At 40.5% G+C, this 19,967-nt stretch overlaps 1 protein-coding gene across 1 annotated transcript in view; it reads left to right on the forward strand.

Annotated features, from left to right (window-relative positions):
• Nucleotides 1-583: 583 nt before the first annotated feature.
• The window catches only part of col22a1 (collagen, type XXII, alpha 1), a 48,113-nt gene continuing 28,729 nt past the window's right edge, over nucleotides 584-19,967 (forward strand). Inside the window, exons 1-14 of the mRNA XM_061093206.1 lie at nucleotides 584-674; nucleotides 761-1,327; nucleotides 7,286-7,366; nucleotides 13,460-13,571; nucleotides 13,999-14,122; nucleotides 14,557-14,832; nucleotides 15,270-15,350; nucleotides 16,016-16,135; nucleotides 16,250-16,294; nucleotides 16,411-16,473; nucleotides 16,709-16,747; nucleotides 18,321-18,374; nucleotides 18,481-18,534; nucleotides 18,626-18,679. Of these exons, the coding sequence (XP_060949189.1) occupies nucleotides 584-674; nucleotides 761-1,327; nucleotides 7,286-7,366; nucleotides 13,460-13,571; nucleotides 13,999-14,122; nucleotides 14,557-14,832; nucleotides 15,270-15,350; nucleotides 16,016-16,135; nucleotides 16,250-16,294; nucleotides 16,411-16,473; nucleotides 16,709-16,747; nucleotides 18,321-18,374; nucleotides 18,481-18,534; nucleotides 18,626-18,679 (1,761 nt within the window). The remainder of the gene's footprint in view (nucleotides 675-760; nucleotides 1,328-7,285; nucleotides 7,367-13,459; nucleotides 13,572-13,998; nucleotides 14,123-14,556; nucleotides 14,833-15,269; nucleotides 15,351-16,015; nucleotides 16,136-16,249; nucleotides 16,295-16,410; nucleotides 16,474-16,708; nucleotides 16,748-18,320; nucleotides 18,375-18,480; nucleotides 18,535-18,625; nucleotides 18,680-19,967) is intronic.

Below are 19,967 nucleotides of genomic sequence, written 5' to 3' on the forward strand. Positions count from 1 at the left end.
GTTTTTTTAACTTGGTGGATATGGTTAAAAAGTTATTTGGCAGCAAGTTCCAGCAAACTTTTTAGGGTCCAGTTTTTTCTGGATAAAGAATTCACTTGCTGCTGTAGAGACGAATGTATTTCAGACTCAGCCTTTAATTATCACATAAAACATTTCCTGCCATTCAAACAGGAGGCAATAGAAATAATACAATGAAATATGAAGAATAAGATTTTTCATATTTCATTTCTTGTAAATAAACTATCTATTGCAATTTTGTAACAGTCATTCATTATAGGAGGCCTGTTTTTTGACAGCAGTCTCCATACACTACAGGAAGTGCTTGTTCCATTCTGGTTTTCAGGTCTGACAGAAGTAATAACAAATTGTTCTTAATGTTTCGGTGACCACAAGGTGCAAGAGACAGTTCTGCAAAACAGTTTACATTGTAAAATGTTTTATAGATCAGTTGTTCATTTACAAAACTGGCTGTAGTGACTACATGTAAAAACCGATTTGTTGATATTTCCACTGACCCTTCCACAGACTGGAAAGCTTGATGGTGGTAATAAACTAAACTAAACAGATCCAGACCGAGGCCAAAATGGAATTACGAGTAGGATTTCGAATCAGCTTGGTCCTGGTCATCCTGGCCTTGACTCTGTCTCGTGAGGGAGTGGAAGCACAGAGGGCAGGTAAGACCAACAAGACCGAAAGTACTAGACCTTTTACTGGCTGTATGTGACAGGTGACTAAATCATCTTGTATCCTCCTACTGCAGGGTGTAAAAATGTCCACTATGACCTTGCCTTTATCCTGGATACCTCATCCAGTGTTGGAAAAGAGAACTTTGAGAAGATCAGACAATGGGTGGCCAACCTTGTGGAGTCTTTCGATGTGGCAGCAGACAAGACAAGAGTAGCTGTCGTTCGCTACAGTGACAAACCCACAACCGAGTTCGACCTGGGAAGACACAGGACCCTTGAAGATGTGAAGCGAGCTGCCCGTAACATACGCTACCTGGGGGGAAATACAATGACCGGGGATGCTATCAGCTACACCACCACTAACATCTTCACAGAGCAGAACGGAGCAAGGCCTAAAGCCAGAGGCATTCAGCGGGTGGCCATCCTTCTCACAGATGGACGAAGCCAGGATTATGTTCTGGAGCCCTCCAAGGAGGCTGCCAAAGCCGGCATCAGGATGTTTGCCGTTGGCATCGGGGAGGCGCTAAAGGAAGAGCTTGAGGAAATCGCTGCTGAGCCAAAAAATGCCCATGTCTTCCATGTGACGGACTTTAATGCCATTGACAAGATCAGGGGCCGGCTGAGGAGGCGGCTGTGCGAGAGTAAGTCGGCCATCAGGCCAAATGCCAACACATCACTCACACTGAATGCCACATGGCCTCTTTTTGCTGCTTCCATTTGAAGTGCCTGCCTCACCCGGAACGTGCACTTAATCAATTTAGACTCTTATTTGAACCTTTAACCACTATACTGAGGAAAAACCCTGGCCACAAAACCCCACCCTAACCACAAAGAGGTGCTGCACTTGCACACTTTTCTGTCATGGCTTCTATTTGACTGAATATGAAGCATGTGAGGGGGGTGTTGCAAAAGTTGGCTTGTAAATGACAGTCTTCTAACCATGACATTTCTGTGGTGCAGCAGCTTTTTTCACTGCTACTCTAGTGCAGAGGTGTTTAGCACTGGAACGCCTGTCTTATGCTAACCTAAATGGTTTTTCCACTAGTCTGCTGAGAAGCTTTTTCAACTCTGTTAAAAAATGAAAGAGCAGCTAAGAGTTGTCCGGCAGCTGTGTGAAGAGGTGGAGAGGTATCCGCGCGAGTGTTTTCAGGGAGAAGTTAAATGCTTTGCAGTCCAACGCTTAAAATTCCTGCCTAAAATTAGCCAGACAGGAAAGAAAAAGGATGCCAAAAGTTTTAGCAAATACAAAAACGGATATGACATGATTGCAAGGTTTAGCATACTGATGAGAGCTTTGACAAACTCTCACTTCAATCTGACTCTAAATTGCCAAAGCATGTCTAAAGTAGAGATTTCTCCTCAGAAAGTGTTGATTCAGACTCTAAAACACCCTTATTCTTTTTCAAGGGCGTATCGTCTCGCAGTAGTGATGTTGGTGCAAGTTCAGCATTGAGATTCATTGTAAAGCTGTTAACCTTTGACCTTGCTCTTTGACTGGAGATTTTCAAACTGCCAACCAATAATGTAGGTTGTATATTATGAAACACGCTGTGCGGCAAGTTTGTTGAACTAACCAAAGTCTAAATTTACACAGGTTCAGTATTTTCTTTCCCTAATCTCTACCATCACCACGAGTGTGTCTCTAAGTATATCAGTGGTCAGCACAACTGGCTCACTGAGCATGTGAGTTATTTTCACCCCGAAAATTATAGATCTAATGTTTCAAGTGGATCCAGCGAAGCCGTTCCACTGTCCATGTTAGATGTTTTCACCTTTTAATCTATAGGTTTTAAAAAAGAACTCTATTTATTCTCTACTGCACTGATTCATTAACGCACGTGTGGGCACATGAAGTCTTTTCTTTTTCTGTGTGTTTTGGCACTCCCGGTTTTAAGGTCACGATTTAAGGCTCATGATTTGGCAGTGTGGCTTTAAGGTTAGGAGTATAGCTGCCCCTGTTGCTTTGCCCTCCTCTGGTCAGGGCTTAACAACATGTCTTTTTTTTTTTTACCACGGAGGAAAACCTCAGTTTTACAAGATACCTCTATACGTGTGGAGGAGGCATTAGGTAAATAATATAAAAGCCCTTGTCTTTGAATGTTGATGACCAAAACCATGACAGGTAACAGTGATGATTCAAAATGTATCCATATCTGACAACAAAGCTAGTTGTAGATATGTCGCTGTTAAGTTTCTGCTGATACAATGAACCTGTTTGAGACATTCATCTCCAAATGAAGGTTTTACATTGCCTCCATTTTAAGTCGGATGCCTAAATTATAGTTTCAAGTGTGGGGAGTAGCTCTGCTATCTAACATGTTAAATTCCAGAGCTGTGCAACAACACCATGTGAACCAAGTGAGTGACACACTTCCACTCATTCAGAGAACAGTAATCTTTGGAAGAGCTGGGCTTTATAAACTATATAAATAAAGTATTCCTTCAGATCTGGCATCAGCATCACTTAAAAAAGACTTTGAGACCGAACAAGAGAGAAAAAAAAGACTCCTTCAATTTCCCTGCTAAACAAAAAGAAGTCAGACACAAATAAGGACAACGTGTACAGCTGAAAAATAAAAATAAACCATGTGAAAGTGAGAGGACACAACTTGTAAAATCACAGAACATTCTGCTTAAATTTAAACTAGCTGCTTGGATTTTTCCCATTAGACATGCTCTGCATGAAACAGAAAAACAAGCCATGTCAACAGAGCTGTCCCATAATTAATGCCGCCCAGGTTAAAACCTCTCTGACGTGATGTTTTTTTAATAGCTGTGATTTAAGAAAATAACAAGGTTTAACAGAAGATGTTTGGCAGATACTTGATCTATTAAGGAAGTCGTAGTTTCCCACTGTTATATTTTTGGCTACTGGTAATATTTAGGACGGACAGCCAGGGCACAGACAATTTGTTGGGCTCATTTTAGGTTTAATGAGAACTTCTGAACAGATTGATTATAAGCGGATGTCAGGATACTGATTTGCTTTTGTTGCCTGATTCATCCTGGCCATGTAAGCTGAGCGAGACGATTTCCTTCACAAGGGGAAGCAGATCATCGTGATTTGGTCTTGAAAAAAACCCAGATTTTATTTGAGCATATACATCTGTTAGGGGGAATGACACATCTGTTGCAACCCTGCTGTTAATGAGAAAAAAACTTACCCAAGGCACTTTTAAAGGGTCCTTGAAAACAAATATAAACAAATATTGTGTCTTTGGTTTGCCACTTAGATAATTTTAGGTTTATCCTCTTGGTTTTTATAAATTGGCCTCTGAGATTTCTTGTAATAAAAGAGGTAATTGGGAGTTGGGTTTATGAGTCCAAACAACCTTGAAAAAAATAATTACAAGTCTGAACAACTCAAGCAGCTGTGAGGCAGCAGCACTTTGAGCTAAATGCTACAATTGATTAGTCTTGTGAAAGTGACTGTATCTGTCACTTAAATATAGTGTGTACTATATGTTACTAAGCTAGAGAGTCATCAGCTGCTCTGAGGGTGCACTTAGCAGTGCGGCTTTCAAGAGCTAAATGTCAGCATGCTCATGCTTAGGGTAATTGATATTCAACAGTACAATGTAAGCCCATACCGATTGGCACTTAACATAAATCTAGGTACCCGATTGCCTTATATAGTAAACCTACCTAATTTCACTTTAAGTTCTTTTAACCTAATTTTGTCCAGTTGTTCCAACTTTAAAAAATAAGCTTTTCTTTTCAAGCTCATCTGACTTACAGTTTTTCACAATTGTTAACACACGTTTTTCAAAACAATAACGGCTTTCTCAAAACTGCACACAGAAAACTGAAAACCTCACACACAAAATGCTAAACCTGACACTCGCTTTGCAAGATGACTCATTGCCATCAAAATGGAACTCGTGTTTTCATTTGGTACACACAGCCATGTTTTCAAATGACACACACATACCATTTATTGAGAACACACAACTAAGCATTTGCTTACACACTTCCAAGCATTTACAGCACACTGAAGTGCAAAATTGAAAACACAATCATCGAAATGGAACACACCATATGAATGACTGACTCTGGAGAATTAGCCATTTCTCCTTTTGTAAACTGTCTCAGTGTAGGCCTACTTTTTTCATAGTCAAACATAAAACAGCACACAAAAAGGTTTATTTCAGTACACACAGAGAACAGTACAGTACTGACACAGACAGCATGATAATGCAAGTTACAGTATGGACACAGAGAGGTCAACACAGTGGGCTACAGTGAGACACTGTAGAAAAGGAACAATATTGGATTACAGGTACAATACATGCACGTGTCACTGCTGAATGTTTGGTACTAACAAGCACAAACTCTCGCCGTAACTCCTTGATGCGTCTGTGGTCCGTTCGAATGGGACCCTGTTCACTTGCTTCATCCGCATGGCATTCCTGTGAAGAATACGGTCTAATGTAGAGAGGATGGCGGTCTGGACGTTTCTAAATGTAGCATGGTCAGCCAGGATCCTAGTTTTTATTTGTCTGAGTGTGATAGCGTTGTTCTCATGAACCATATCTACAATTTCAGTCTCCTGTTCGGCTGTGAACATGCGTGTTCTTCCTCCACGGTGTGGTTCTCTTTCAGTCCTGCAAAATATAAATACTGTGAGCACACTGTATTCTATTCTATTCTATTGTACATCAAACAAAACAGAGGCTGAAGGCACTTTTATGCTGCAATCCTGATTGCAAATTGCTCAACAGACCTGAATGTTTAGAGATTTGAGTATTTGTGTGTTGTAGGTTGATGCTTTGATATTTTAGGGTGAGAAGTGTGTGCAACAACTGAACATTGTGTGTAGTGTTTTGACAACAAGGTGATGTGTAATTGAAATCAGAGTGTAAAGAAGGAAAGTCAGAGTCTAATGAGATAAGGGAGTGTGAAGTAGTGCCAAATTGGGTCAAGCTATTGGTACATGAAGTGAATGTTGTGCAAATTGTGCCGAATTTTTGCTTTTTGTGTGTTAACAACTGTGAAAAACTGTAACTGAATAGTCAGTGTAGTAATAGTGATTACTCAGTAGAGTCTAGGGAACTGATTGCCAAAGATAGAGTAAGCACAACAAAGACATTAAACATTTTTTCTCTATTCTAACAATCACAACTTTTTGGCCAAATGCAATAATACAATTAAAATACTGTAACCTTTTAAATCCAGAAATATTCAAATAAAGCGTGATCATGGCTCATTATCATCTATTTTGACATTATTGTAGGTTTTTTAAGTCAGAATTCAAGCAGAGTGGCTGCAAGAACTCCTCAGGTCATCAATAAAAACCAAGAGAGTTTGACCATATACATATTTGGTTATTTCTTACCAGGTACATTGTTTCAGTCATGATGCCAAAATGCTTCCTTTACAACAGTAATTTCCACCTAGCGCAAACACAATGGAAAAAATGAAAGAACGGAAATACAACAAGCCAAGTACCATCTATAAAGTCTTGGAACACAACTAATGTCAACAGCATGTTCTCAGTGCATGCTGGGAGGCTCCACCCATCTAACCCCAACATGGTATTGACATTTGTGTACATAAACTACAACGTATGCTCTACTGCTACATGCACAACTGAGCTCTCTTTGTAGTTTTATACTTCTTAAAGAGAAAAGCAATGCCAAGTGGCTGTTGTAAAGGATGCATGGTGAATTGAATGAGCTGAATTGTGAGGAATGAGTAACAAGCCCTAATTTAATCATTGGTTCTCTCTTTTACAGTGAACATCTAAAGTTGGACAAATAAAAAAAAAAGTCCTCATTGTGGCACTTGATGAAAAGTTAAGGGCTTGTGAAAAATACAGCATCCCTGTGACTCTGCAGACCTGAACAGATTCCAGACAGAGTAAATCTCCGCTGGAAGGCAGACTGTGACGTCTGTGGAGAAGGGAAGACGTTTGTGGGACATTGGTGTTAATTTCCAGTAGTCTGCTGAGAGCCATAAACCAAATTGTCAACATCTAAGGTTGAATGTCAATAACATCTCTGAGCTAATGTTTAGATCCATTACACTCAACAGGATATCTGCTTATATCTTCCATATCTGCTTTCTTCAGCTGTGAAGCTGGCATCTGGCATGTTGACACAAATAGAAAATATCTCTCCTGCCAATGAAAACTTAAGTGTTGCCCTTCTCACTGTCATCGCCATCACAGAAATATGTTGGAGTGGAAATATAAAACTCTTCCTGCTTCCTGTTTCTTCCTGCTCCTGGATGCCCCCCCCCCCCCCCCCCCTCACTGGCAGAGACACCCCTCCCAGACCCACACACCTTACCCCCAGACACCTCACTCCCCAGACCCCACACAGGGGAGATGGAGGGCAGTCTGTCTGGAGGGGTGCACCACACATCGCACAACAGTCCAGACTGTGTTTCAATGAGGTCACCTCTTCCCAAAACAATACAAGACCTCACACCTTTTACATCTCAGTCCTTACAAAGTGTCATAATAGCGGATTTTTATTAGCAATCAACAACACGTTTTTAGGTTTGCTGCAAAAAAACATACCAATAGAGTTTGGTTTTCATATCATATTGTGATTTACAGTGACGAGCCTAACCAAACAACTGTCCTTTCTCCTCAGATGTCCTGTGTCCAAACATGAAGGTTCAACCTGATCGCTTTAAGCCCAACAGCACCAGTTATGGTCTTGAAGAGGTTCCAGGTATGTGCAAACTACTGCTTTCCTCACTGCAACATGGAGCGCTGGCAAAACAAGTCAACCACAAAGTCTGCTCTTTAATTTTCAAAGCATTTCCTACACTGCCACATTAACCTTTCTCAATCAATTTATATGTAGAGATATATAGTTTTTAGTTTTCACTTACAATTTGTCTTAATGTCTCTCTTGTTATAAGCTCCATTGGTTTTATTCCACACTTGGAAAGTGTTACTTTTCTGGCACATTAATTTTCTCTGTCAGATTTGAATTAAAACACGTTTACCAATTTTACATCACACAAACTGAGCTTTAGAGATTTTTATGTATTTTTATAGTTGCATTGTATACAGTACACTAGCAATATGATTTTGTTTGTGTGGTAACATTAGCTCATGACTATAAACAAGTTGCAGTCCTACATGCTTTGTTTGTACCTTTGGACGAGTTGTGTAGTTTATAGGATGGACATGTATACAACATTTTCCATATGTAGTATAAAAAAAGAAAAAAAAGAGATTTGCATATGGCCACCTAAGAGTACACAAGGATAAATACAAATATACTTTTGTGAAAGAACTCACTCAAGCAATTTTGTTTTGTGTAACTGCTAGAAAATAAGGTTTGCAGAGAAGTGCATGTTCTCATGTCATTTCCATTCATTATATAAACTCTAGACTTATCTCTGCACTGTCTTTCTGTGTTGAAAAGTGAGGTATGTGGTGGCTTAACATAGGATCCATGTGTTAATGCATGGCCTTTAAGTGTTAATGAGTGTGATGGTGCTGATTGGGTGTTGCCCTGGGATGGTTGTGTGTGAGGCGGGGAGAGAGTAGTTATAGTATACCCGGTGTTTTACTGCCCATCGGAAATATTGGGACATTTCCATTTGGCGGACCAGTGGACAATAAAAAAATCCATTAAGTTAGTACCGGTCCTGTTCGCCCATTCAGCGGCCCTCTTTGGCAAGCAGATGAGCATGTCTCCTGTCCCAGGACGGTGTCCTTTCTAGTGAACATGAGTAGTCAATGATTGACAGTGTCAGTCTAGTCCAAGGCTGAGGATGCCAACCATAAACTGTGATAAACTAGGTTACACCACTGCTTTGGATGTAGGAAGCTGTTTCTACACACTTCAGAAGGCTTCGCTCAGATAACTAGTTGCTGGGGATAGCTTCATGCTGTGCTGCAACAAGCGCAGTTCCAATTGTCCTGTCTACTGTACCTCTGCAAGAATATGTGCTTTCCTCAAAATGTCAAACTATTCGTTTAATGAGGTCAAACTCGCAGAAGCACTGATTTGGCACATAAAATGCAGCTGTGATTTTCAAGCTCTGTGCTAAAGTTTCTCAGGCGTCTTGAATAGCGTTTATCCGAACGGGTCGGATGTTGTTATAAGAGTGTCTTGTGGGGGATCTGAGTTCCTGTCTGTCTCCCACCCACATCCATCACTCTAAGAGAAAAAACAGATGCCCAGGCATGACTGTTTGGACTCCTGCTCTGCTGCACTTCATGGAAAAAGAGATGTCAGAGGTGGGAGTGTTGTGTTTTTGAAATGTTCACTCTTCACACATTCAACCGATCCAGTGACGCCATGACGATCCTTATGGACTATTTTACTATGTCTTTGTTTTTATTATGCACAGACTACATCAATTTTTGATCATTTGCAAAAACATCAATACCCAAAAGTGCAGCAGGCTTTAGTGGACATGTAGCGCACCAGAGCTTACAGTACATCGGCCATGTAATGGGCAAGTCGTATCCCGGACAGGTTGTCAGTGGCGTATCTAAAACAAGGGCAAACAAACTGAAATGTTTCATGGTCACTGGTAGAAATCCACTGGAGTGAGTGAACAGGCAACTTACAGTCTAACATTCATCGAAACCTGCCTGTCATTGGACTGGGGGAGGAAGCCAGAGTGGCAAGAGGAAAGTCATGCAGATGTAACATGCAAAGACCCACGCCGACTTCTTACTCAAACAACAGTGCTGTTTGCCAAAAGGCTACTGTGCTATAACCATAGGGGGGAAATTGCCTCTGGGATAATGCTGGAGTGAACAGGACGATGCTGGGCACAAACCAAAACAGGTAGTAGCACGTGAGGCCTGCAGACAGCAGAGTACAACGTGAATACAAAGTGCGAGACTGGTGCCGATAGTTTTCTTCGGTGGTGTGGCATCAATTGATGGATCCAGTTCACATTTACTGGTCCTACACTTACAAGAGGACAAGAACAGATGGAAGGAAATACAAGAAATAAAAGGGCAGCAGGTTTAATCATAAAAACTTCATCCCAGACTTCCTTATGAATTACACAGCCATGATCTGTTTTATTCATACTATTGTTTAAGCCAAGCAGCGGTTTAAGAAGTATAAACACACCACCATAATCTATAGACTATAGACTGTCAATTGTAGAATACTAGCAATTTTGAATAATAGGTCTTTCTAATTGTTGTATTAGTTATTATTATGCATGCATTACATAACTGGATGTTTAGACAGATGCATTAATGGATAACCAACATTTTACAGATTGTCTAGCTGGAGCTACTTGTAATGTTGTGAATGATTTATAGATATACAATGTAATTTGTGAGCTGACTATATGTCTTATATACAATCATATGTTATATACTAACTACAGCATTAACATAGCTTATTTCCCTCTTAACTATTGAAGGAATGAGTATAAGACACCTATGTAAAATTTAAGTATAATACAAATTATACTGAAGTACAGTCAGTTTTGGTTCTTGATGTTAGATGAAGCTTTAAATTCAATATCATATATATCATAACACTCTTCTCAAAGCTATGGACAGGTAAGAATGACACTTTGTCAAATTACAGAGTAGAGTAGTGTGTGTATCTGATCACAGACGCAAGCATCACTTCCACTGTCGAGACACATTAACACATCCTCGACACTGGGCGAGTGCTAAATACATGTTTTTGCTTCTCTTCTTAACCATAAAAGAATTAGAACAAACTTTAGATAAATCACTCAAACCCACTGATACTTACTTAAGCAGTTGCACTGACTGGAATAAATCCTCTGGCTTGTGTTTTTTTGTTTGTCTTTCTGAGTTAGATCATATATCAAATCTTGTTCCCATGGGAAATTGTTTCCCTGTAACCAACAGCTAGGTAGGAATACACCATAACTATACTGTACACTAGACTGATTTATAATTCTTTTACATTTTACACCACAAATGAAATGGTGCTCACCAAGAGCAGGGTTACTATAAATATTTTAAATCTTTGGTTATTGCCATATCGTAAGATTACTAATTAGAAATGGATGTCTGTATCCTCAGACCATATAAGGAGTTTACTTTTTACTTTGGACTATGGCACAATCATAGAAAGTATCAGGGTGACTATTGATTTTCTCCTCCCATTGCACAGACAGTACTGTCACATATCTGACATATCCACTCTCAGACCTCAAACCTGCATTGAGGCACACTTGGGCCAACGTGTTATCAAACAGCGGTCTGAGGTCTGAAGCTCCCTGACATGACAAAGACGTTCGGGGTTTTTCCAAACTGTGAGTCTATAACTGTGGCCTTGCTTCAAGACATAAAGTACATTGTCAAACTTGTTTGGGTAAATATGATATTTTTCAGCTCGTGGCTAAGCACATAGAGATGTTCTCGTTGCTCCAGATAAACAATACTTATCCTCACTGCAGCAGCAGCTCCTGTATATTCTCCCCACTTATAATTACAGAACAAATAAATGTGAAGAGTGAGAACTCTCTGTGAGAAGTGTCAGGACTATTTGCTGCTGATTGTGATTTGACAGCCAAGAGACCTGTGGTCTGAGCCAGACTTGTATTCATCACAGGCTGTCTAGTCTGACCCCTCGGGGGGGCTGAGAGGCTGCAAAGTGTCTTTGTGGCTCCTCTTTGACTATCTACTACACAAATCTTGCCATCTGCTCGGATCAAAAGAATGCTGCGTGCATGCGTTCCATCTTTCCCAGTCAGTGAACTCATCTGGCTTTTCCCGCAGATCACCCCATTGGTCGCTTTTGGCCGTCCAAAATAACTTTTTGGAGGGTTGATTATATGCTATCCGCTGCCAGTCCAAATTACAGCTCTGCGCTCAGATGGCCCCCATACAGCCACAGAAACGACGCGGTGACCAAATGTGCACAATGCAAGCATGGTGACAGAGAGACTCGGGGCCAGCAAGGCTCCCAGCTGCACAGCTTCCTCGAGCAAACCTTTAACCAGACTGGGAACCAGCAAAACATGTATAACACAACCAGTGGTGAAAAAAGATCAGGCTGAAGCATTAGCTAAGTTGCTTTTACACCTTCCGAATTGTTGTCACTAGTCAGTGTATAAATGCTACGAAACTGTTCTGTTCTGATTTCAAAAGTACACCAAACACTTTTACATTAGACTTCTATCAATTGCCTCCTTTCAATTCGCTGCTTGCATTGCCCTTGAGATTCTGTGTTTTTTTTAAGGAGTTGGTTTCAAACAAAACCATGAAACTTAAAGACTTCACATACCAGCAACAGCAATACAAAGCTTTTATGGCAAATGGCATATGGTCTGTATTTATAAAGTGCCTTTCATGTCCTGAGGAGTACATTTTACAGTACAGTTTTACATTCACACAAACACATTCGTACAGCGCATCTATGTGCAGCATTTTTCACTATGAGAAGGGATGATTTGGGGTTCAGTATCTTGCCAAAGGTCACTCTGCATGCTCATGGGATTCTTTTATGCAAGTTGTCTCTGAGTGTAACTATAGTGTCTCTGGCGTTGTCTAAAGTTGCAGTGCAATAAAATGATAAAACATGTATGCACTTTTATTTTAAGAATCAAAAGATGCAAAAGCTGAAAGGCAAAGTTCAGCATGAATCTATGTCCGAATGAAGTTAATTTCAACCAGACCTTTTGGCCTAAATGCTTTGAGAAAAAATATCAGGATCAAGCATATAAGGTCATGTTAAACTGATATTAAAATTATATTTAGTATTTAAGTGATAGAAGAGACAGCGTCATCTACAGAGCATTGGAGGTAACTCAAGTAAGAGTGAAGAATTGGCACTCAAAATGTGTTTTGATTGTCCATAATTTAGATTGTGCTACCCTATAACATGTTTGAAGCAGTCATCTGAGCACACAGTACAATTGTTATCCCTATCACTGCAGCTGAGACACTTGGTGGCCTTCACTGACTGCAAGTAGCTCAAATATTCAGTCTGTTATGACGGGGCTCGGTTTTAATGTTATTTTTCATAGCACAGGGGCAGCCTGTGTGTCTTTCCACCTGTTTCCAGGCTATTTCTAATGACACCCACTAAGCTTTTGGAAGCCTCTCACGTTACCACCTTAATGTTCCAGTTTGCTCCTGTAAAGATTAGTGCGCTTGTGTTCCCAGCGGAAACCTTACATTTCATAGATTTGCTGCATTACCAGGGCTTGCAGGAATATGCTCAGTGTCCTCAGTCTGTCGACTCACTAATGACACAGTCGGTTTTGAGGAGAGCTCGGCCCATGCAACATAACCACTGGTTTTCAGTGAGATCTACTGGACACACTGGCAGCATTGGTGCTGTCATCAGGCTGGCATTGCCATAGCTACAAGCCCGTGTTTGTTGTACAAGGGAGTGTCCTTTTTGAGCCACCTAAATATGGTCTGTGGTCACACCACTTCAAATCCCATGCTGCACTGCAATGTACACACACGTGCCCACACTCCCAGACTCACACAGGGACCTTACCAGCGATGGCAACTAGTCTTTTCCTCTATTACAAAAAAAATTGTACAGATGCTGGATGGCCAACAAGTGGCTCCATTTCCCAGTTATTCAGAAATGTTGTGAGTGAAATGACTCCCCAAAAAGCCACAAACACAGTGGCTCAAGCCTGAGGTGGGACCGACCTAATTAAACCTCAGTGCACCACAAGAAATCGGACAAAACCATAAGTCAACCTCACGACTCAAGATCCTGGTGTGCTTATTTACGGTGTGTGTGTTTGTGAATGTGTACGTGCGTGTAATTGTGAGTCTGTATGTGTGGCTGTCTTGAGACCAACTAGCTTATTGTACTCTGTTGCTTCAGGGTTCGACCTGATGGAGTTCTTCAGTGTGAGAGATATCCTGGGAACCAGAGTTGATGAAGGCCAGAGTTCTTACGTTCGCCTTGGCACCATGCCCATTGTACAGCAGACAGAGTAAGTGACCTTCCAGGTTTATATCACACAATGCACGGCACATTTTCCTGTAAATAACTGTGAATCTGGGACTTCAAGGTTGGGATAAGATGTTTGGCCAATTTTATTTGTACCCTGTCTTCCATTAACCAATTAAGTACAGTTTTTAAATACTAATTGAGGACATGATTTATTTTCTGTTTGTCAGTTTGTCAGTGCTGAATTGATACAAACCTTTGAAACAGCTGTAATTAAGAAATGGTACATATTATTGCTGAAAATTACAATTGATATTGTAGCTAATAATGCTGATGTCATCATCGTTAATATTGTACTTGAGTGATGCTAATTCCCTGACAAATTTCAAACTAAATGACCCACAAGTAAAAATATAAATAAAACAAAGTCCAGGTTACGTGAGCAATAACGTTGTGCTTTCATTTTACAGAGACGTGTTTCCTCAAGGGTTACCCGATGAATACGCCTTTGTGACGACATTCAAATTTAGGAAAACTTCAAGACGTGAAGACTGGTACCTCTGGCAGGTTTTCGACAAATATGGAATCCCACAGGTGGGTCAGCCAAATGTAAATAGTATTAAATGTGACTGCTATGTCTCCAGATTGGAGCAGTCATAAGGTCAAAAGCTACACCCAGTACACTGACTATTTAGATTAACATCGTGAATCCATGCCTGTCAAGTCAGATAAAATCAATTCCAGACTCTTGATCATGATTATCAATGGAAATTCAAACCAAATATTGTTTATATCTTAATATACACTGTAATTCCTTGAATCCTTGAATACTCTAAATAGGCTATTTTTTTCCAAAGTTGTTTTAAGATCCCTTGTGAAAATTTCTTGTGCCTTTGGTTAGCTTTATTTTACACTGAGACACCGAGGAAAACCAGGGTGAAATGCTGTGTGATTCAATTTATCTGGACTTGACTGCCTGTATTTGTCAGCCCCATATTGTTAACATCACCCTGCCTCTGTCTTGTCAGGTGTCCATCCGTCTGGACGGTGAAAACAAGGCAGTGGAGTACAACGCTGTCGGGCTGACAAAAGATGCTGTCAGAGCCGTGTTCAAGAACCCTGAAGTTGACAACCTGTTCGATCGCAACTGGCACAAGATTGCCCTCAGTGTGGAGGCTAAGGCTGTGTCTCTATACCTGGACTGCAAACACATCCAGACTCTGCCCATCGAAGACAGAGAAGACATTGATATCCAGGGGAAGACAGTGATTGGAAAGAGGCTGTATGACAGCGTGCCAATTGATGTAAGTCTTCACCTGCATGTGTGGTAGTTTCAAGGTCCAGTGTGTAAGATTTAGGTGAAATAGATCTATTGTCAGAACATTTAACACAAAAATAATCCGAGTGATGTTTTCGCTAGTATGTGATATATCAACTAAATTGTACAAATTGTTGTTTTCTTTACCCTAGAATGAGACATTTATACATAAAAACTTTACATTTACATCAGGAGCGATTCCTCTACATGATGTTTTGAAAGGGAAAGTGAGGTGATGGGTATTCAGCTGCAACATGCAACACTACCACTAGATGTCACTAAATTCTACACACTGAACCTTTAAATATCTTGTGGACTCTAGTTACATTGAGCACTATGGGAAGTAGTAACATATTGTCAGTGTCCCTGTGTCGTCCATTGTGTGATTATCTTGAAGTTGATCAATTTTCTGTGTCCATGCAGTTTGACCTCCAAAGGATGATGGTCTATTGTGATTCCAAGCACGCGGAACTGGAAACCTGCTGTGATCTACCCAATGGACCTGTGAGTTGTTCAGGCTATAGACCTACTGTCTTCACCTTTTTCTGTGAATGTGAATCCATATATTTTAGAGGCTGCAGTGTCACAAGTCTCCTTATATCCTGTACACATAGAGATTATCAAAGAGTTGGTTGTCTACAAATATAGTAGCCCAATCTATAGTAATTATGTAGATAACAAAAGAGAGATACATGAAACAAGTGGTTATAAAGTCACATTGGTAGATTTGTTTCTAATTGCACGTTGCTTTCACTGCCTAAACTTTCTTGCGAGTCTGTAATTTGAAATACTAATTTTGAGCTTGAAAAGACACTGACAGGTTGAATGAGCACTTTTTGGTTTACCTACCATAGCCAACATGTCACCAGGCTAATTTTGTATAGAGACAGCAAACTACTGCATGCTAAATATTACGAGTACTGCTTTTTTCTACAAAACAACTAAAATTAAGCTTTTAGGTATTTCAATGTGTTTTTTTGACATTGACTATGGCTCGTCTTTATGCTAAGCTAACTGCCCTCTGGCCCTCATGCCATATTATTTCCACTGAAGTAAAGAAGAATATTTCCACAAATAAAAAGCAATGCTTGTGTTGTTTTTAATGGCTCTAGATCATTCTGCCAACGTATTACGTCTAACACTTGTGTGCACAAATATCATCTTTTCAGTGCCCTAAGAAAGTGGTGACAGAGGCTCCCCCTATGGAGATCCCTACTCCGACCCCGACTGTCGTGGAGCAACAAAGAGGCCCGCAAGTCAACTGCTCTGCATGTTCTGCAGGAGGGAAGGTACGGCCACCTGATTTTACCAGACTTCAACCCCCGTCTCTTGTGTCTATCAAATGAGTGGGAATCCTTTCTGTAATGGCTTTCCATAGACATCTGTTTTTCCATTCCTCACAGGGAGAGATCGGTTCACCTGGTGTTGCAGGTCCTATGGGTGAAAAGGTCATCTACCACTGCCTTTAAGTACTAGTTTGTGTATGACAACAGCTTGCAGTTCCATAATGTTCCATGGTTGTCTGTTCGACTTTTCTATTGTGTGAACATGCCTACATTTGCAGGGTGACACTGGCCCTGTGGGCGCCACCGGACCGACGGGCAGCAGAGGAGAAAAAGGAGAAACTGTATGAAAACCTAAATTGTGTATATTTACATGTGTTACTTTCATTTTCATGAGGAGATAATACTTTATACGCTAACAGCTAATTGACTGAGTTCCAAGTTCATGTTAAGTGCAGTGATCATTGGCAGAATTATTGTTTGATAAACTCAAATAATTTCAGATTGCATGCTTTCCAGCTATTCTGCTTTTCTCCCCGCCTCGATAATAATTGATCCTTATCGATTAATTATTTGCAGGGCAGAGTAATCTCTGTCAAAGGCGGCAGAGGGGAGAAGGTAAGTAAAACTTTGCGTTCTGATGCTGCATGAGCATCACTGACATGTTTGTCTTCATGCATATTTTATATGCATGCATGCATGTATCTCGGACCAAACATTGTAATTTCTTTTCTTTCTTACTTTATATATTTATCTTATACTTCTTTTCAGTCAGGGAGTGGCTAGGAAAGTGCTCATACAGCTGTTATAGTCAGAATTACAGGTCATGTTACCACAGAGGATGTGTAGCACAGAGGGCAAGCCTACGCAGACGCCCACCCAGTCTGTTCAAATCACAGTGTCTGTGCTGCCCGGCACTGCCAGCTGGGAGTATAATTTATTCCTGGAGACAAAATCCTTGCCATGCATCATTCAAGCTGTCCTGAGAGATACACTTATAACGGTCACAATACTTCTGGAAGACGGAATAAGTCTTCCCACTTGTGTTATGTACCGGCTCTCACATGTTGGAGAATGCACCTGTAAATTATTTGGATCTTTACCTAATTTCTCACTCACCAAAAAAGTTAACTTTAAATGCCTCAGTCAGGCAGACAACAGAACCCTCTTCATGATAAATGTATTTTCGTATAATTCGTATAATATGCTCTTGCTCCTGGAAAACTGGCTAGTTTGATAAAACTGCATTAAGTCACACTTTAATGCGGAGCTCCCCTGCTGTTTTTCCAGTCCTTACTTTTTTTTGCATGAGCATCTGTCTTCACTGTCTCCCAGAGAAGGCTGCAATGTGTTGTAAACTTTTCTAAACCGCTGCCAAAACATGATGTCACCCCTACTTCAAGTTTGAAATGCCTTACAGTCGTGGGGGTGAAAGTAAATTCAACTTATTTTGATGGCTTCTAATTGCACCTTTAATGGACTAGAACAGGCAATTCCACATGAAGGGTGTTGATATATACAATGTATTTTAGCGTTATAGGGCAGAGCAGAGCAGGGAACGTTCTCCTAATCTGTGTGATGAAAGAAATGACGTGTGTTTAAATGATACAAGCTCCCTAAAATAATTAAAGGGCGACCTTCTGTGACTTTTAAAGTGGTTTATGAAGCAGAGGGAAGTCTTGCGGTGGGCAAGACCTCGTGGCACTGTGTAATTTTACAGCCATTACTCTTCACTCAGTCCAGTTTTTACGAATTCCAAGGGATTCCTTGGCACAGAATATGACATCAGCGCACAAACCCAAAGTGCAGAACTGTAAAGACAATTAAAAGTCATTGTTCCTAGGTCTTAGGTTGGATGTGTGACCAGACTAAAGTTGGTCTTGGTTATCGATTGGCCTCCAACCAAGCCTTTACTCAAAAGTGTGTGTTTGTGTGTTGTCTTGATTAAACTCTTTTTTGTTTTGTGTGAAATATAATCTTCTCACTGTTTTTTCCATCTTCCATTGTTTGATGACACAAATCCATGAATTCACCTCTAACATTTGTACTCTGTCCTACATTAATCCTCCAGCCTCCGACTACTAAACCACGTTTTGTGATGCTTCCAGGTTGATTGTCGTCCGTATGACTGTCCATTGTGCATGTGTGTGTGTTAAACAGTCAAAGTAAATACTTTGCCTTTTAATTACAGGGTGATACAGGCAAAATAGGGTTGACAGGTGCTGCTGGACAAAAAGGAGAGAAGGTGTGACATTCGTGAACCTGGAAACATGGAGGATTTTGTTGTTTTTTCCATGAAGCTTAAAAGTACACATATTCGTATTAATTGTGTGTTTCCACGCTTTTGGCAGGGACTTGGTGGTGTGCCAGGTATTGATGGCTTATCTGGAGACAAAGGAGACAAAGTAAGGCTTATACTTGTTGTGATATTAGAGTCTGAAGCATTTGGACATTGAAAATGTGATGTTTTCATGGGTGTGTGTTCTTTGTAAACAGGGTGAATCAGGACAGGCTGGTGCTCCAGGGTTTGCGGGTCCAGCTGGACTAAAGGTGAGTGAATGTGGCTTTCCAATTTGTTAATCCATCCATGAACCAGTGCACACCAATTTGGCTCATTTAAAGGGGTTGAATATTATTTTGATGCAGGGGAGGGAAAAAGAACATCATTCTGGCATTGGCACTGAGACACACTTGTTTTGTTAAGTGGGCATATGTACGTTTTTCTGGACAATTACCTCTCAGCCTGCTATTGATTTCCTGTGAAAAGAGGGAGGGAGGCGGTTGTCAGTTTGGTTGACTTTCCCTTGGATGAAGCACCAGCTGGTGGAGGAGCCAGGGGGTGTGGTGGTGGTGGTGGTGGTGGTGGGGGGGGGGCATAAGTGGCTGACTGGCTGGCCGGGGGTTTGGCCAATAGACAGACAGGCTGTTGAGAGATTGGCCGCAGACCTTTGATAAAATTCATGTAATACTAAATCAGAGAAATGGCTCAAGACCATAGATGTAAATGAAAATTTTAGGAAGAGAAAATAGAGCCAAATGGTTCCAATTTAGATGTGAAATACAATTTGGGGTTAGTGTAAGATTAGCATTAGACAAAATAGTTACAGTTACAAATAACCTTTGACAAAAGTCTACATCACAGTTATTTGGCCATTGCTCAGAAGCTGTGTAGAAATGAGAGCTAATCAACCTGAGCGAAAAGCTAAAAAACACAACATATTTTTTACATAATAGCGACTGAATCAAACTTGCTTTGACATGGTTCAGTTTCTAGTAAGTACATTTTCAGTGACACATATGCTGCAGTCTTGGGAAATAAATCTATTATAAACCTACTGTGCTAAGAACCTAGCAGAAGCAGTAGGTAAACAAAATCAGCAGCTTACATTAGCTTGTGATAGCTAGCCAGCTAAAGAGATATACCTTTGTAACTAGTGTAAAACAAGAGAATGGCAGAATTTGTATGACACGTTTAATGACAGTAGTGCTAATAAACAGTTAAAACTTTAGTTTTCACTATTGTTGATACACAGGGTGGCCATCTTAGATTTCGAAGTTGGGGTGGTTAGGTAATTCCGAGCTCAGAGGTGTAATGGAACGCTGCTACTGGTTTGTATTGCAGTACTATGAAAGCCATGTGGCCCGCTAAGTAGACATCAGAGATAATTACCTCTATGCCTATGTAAAAGCCTGTCTGTGTCACTGTGAGCCAAGTGGAATACACCCAACATTAATTAATTACTTACACAAGTGATTTTCCAATTGTGACATTCCAAAATTTCTTTTTTGAAAAAGAGCAATTGAATTAATTATTATTTACAATCTGTAGCTGACATAA

This window comes from Limanda limanda, chromosome 19, assembly GCF_963576545.1.
Source record: "Limanda limanda chromosome 19, fLimLim1.1, whole genome shotgun sequence".
Classification (NCBI taxonomy): Eukaryota; Metazoa; Chordata; class Actinopteri; order Pleuronectiformes; family Pleuronectidae; genus Limanda; species Limanda limanda.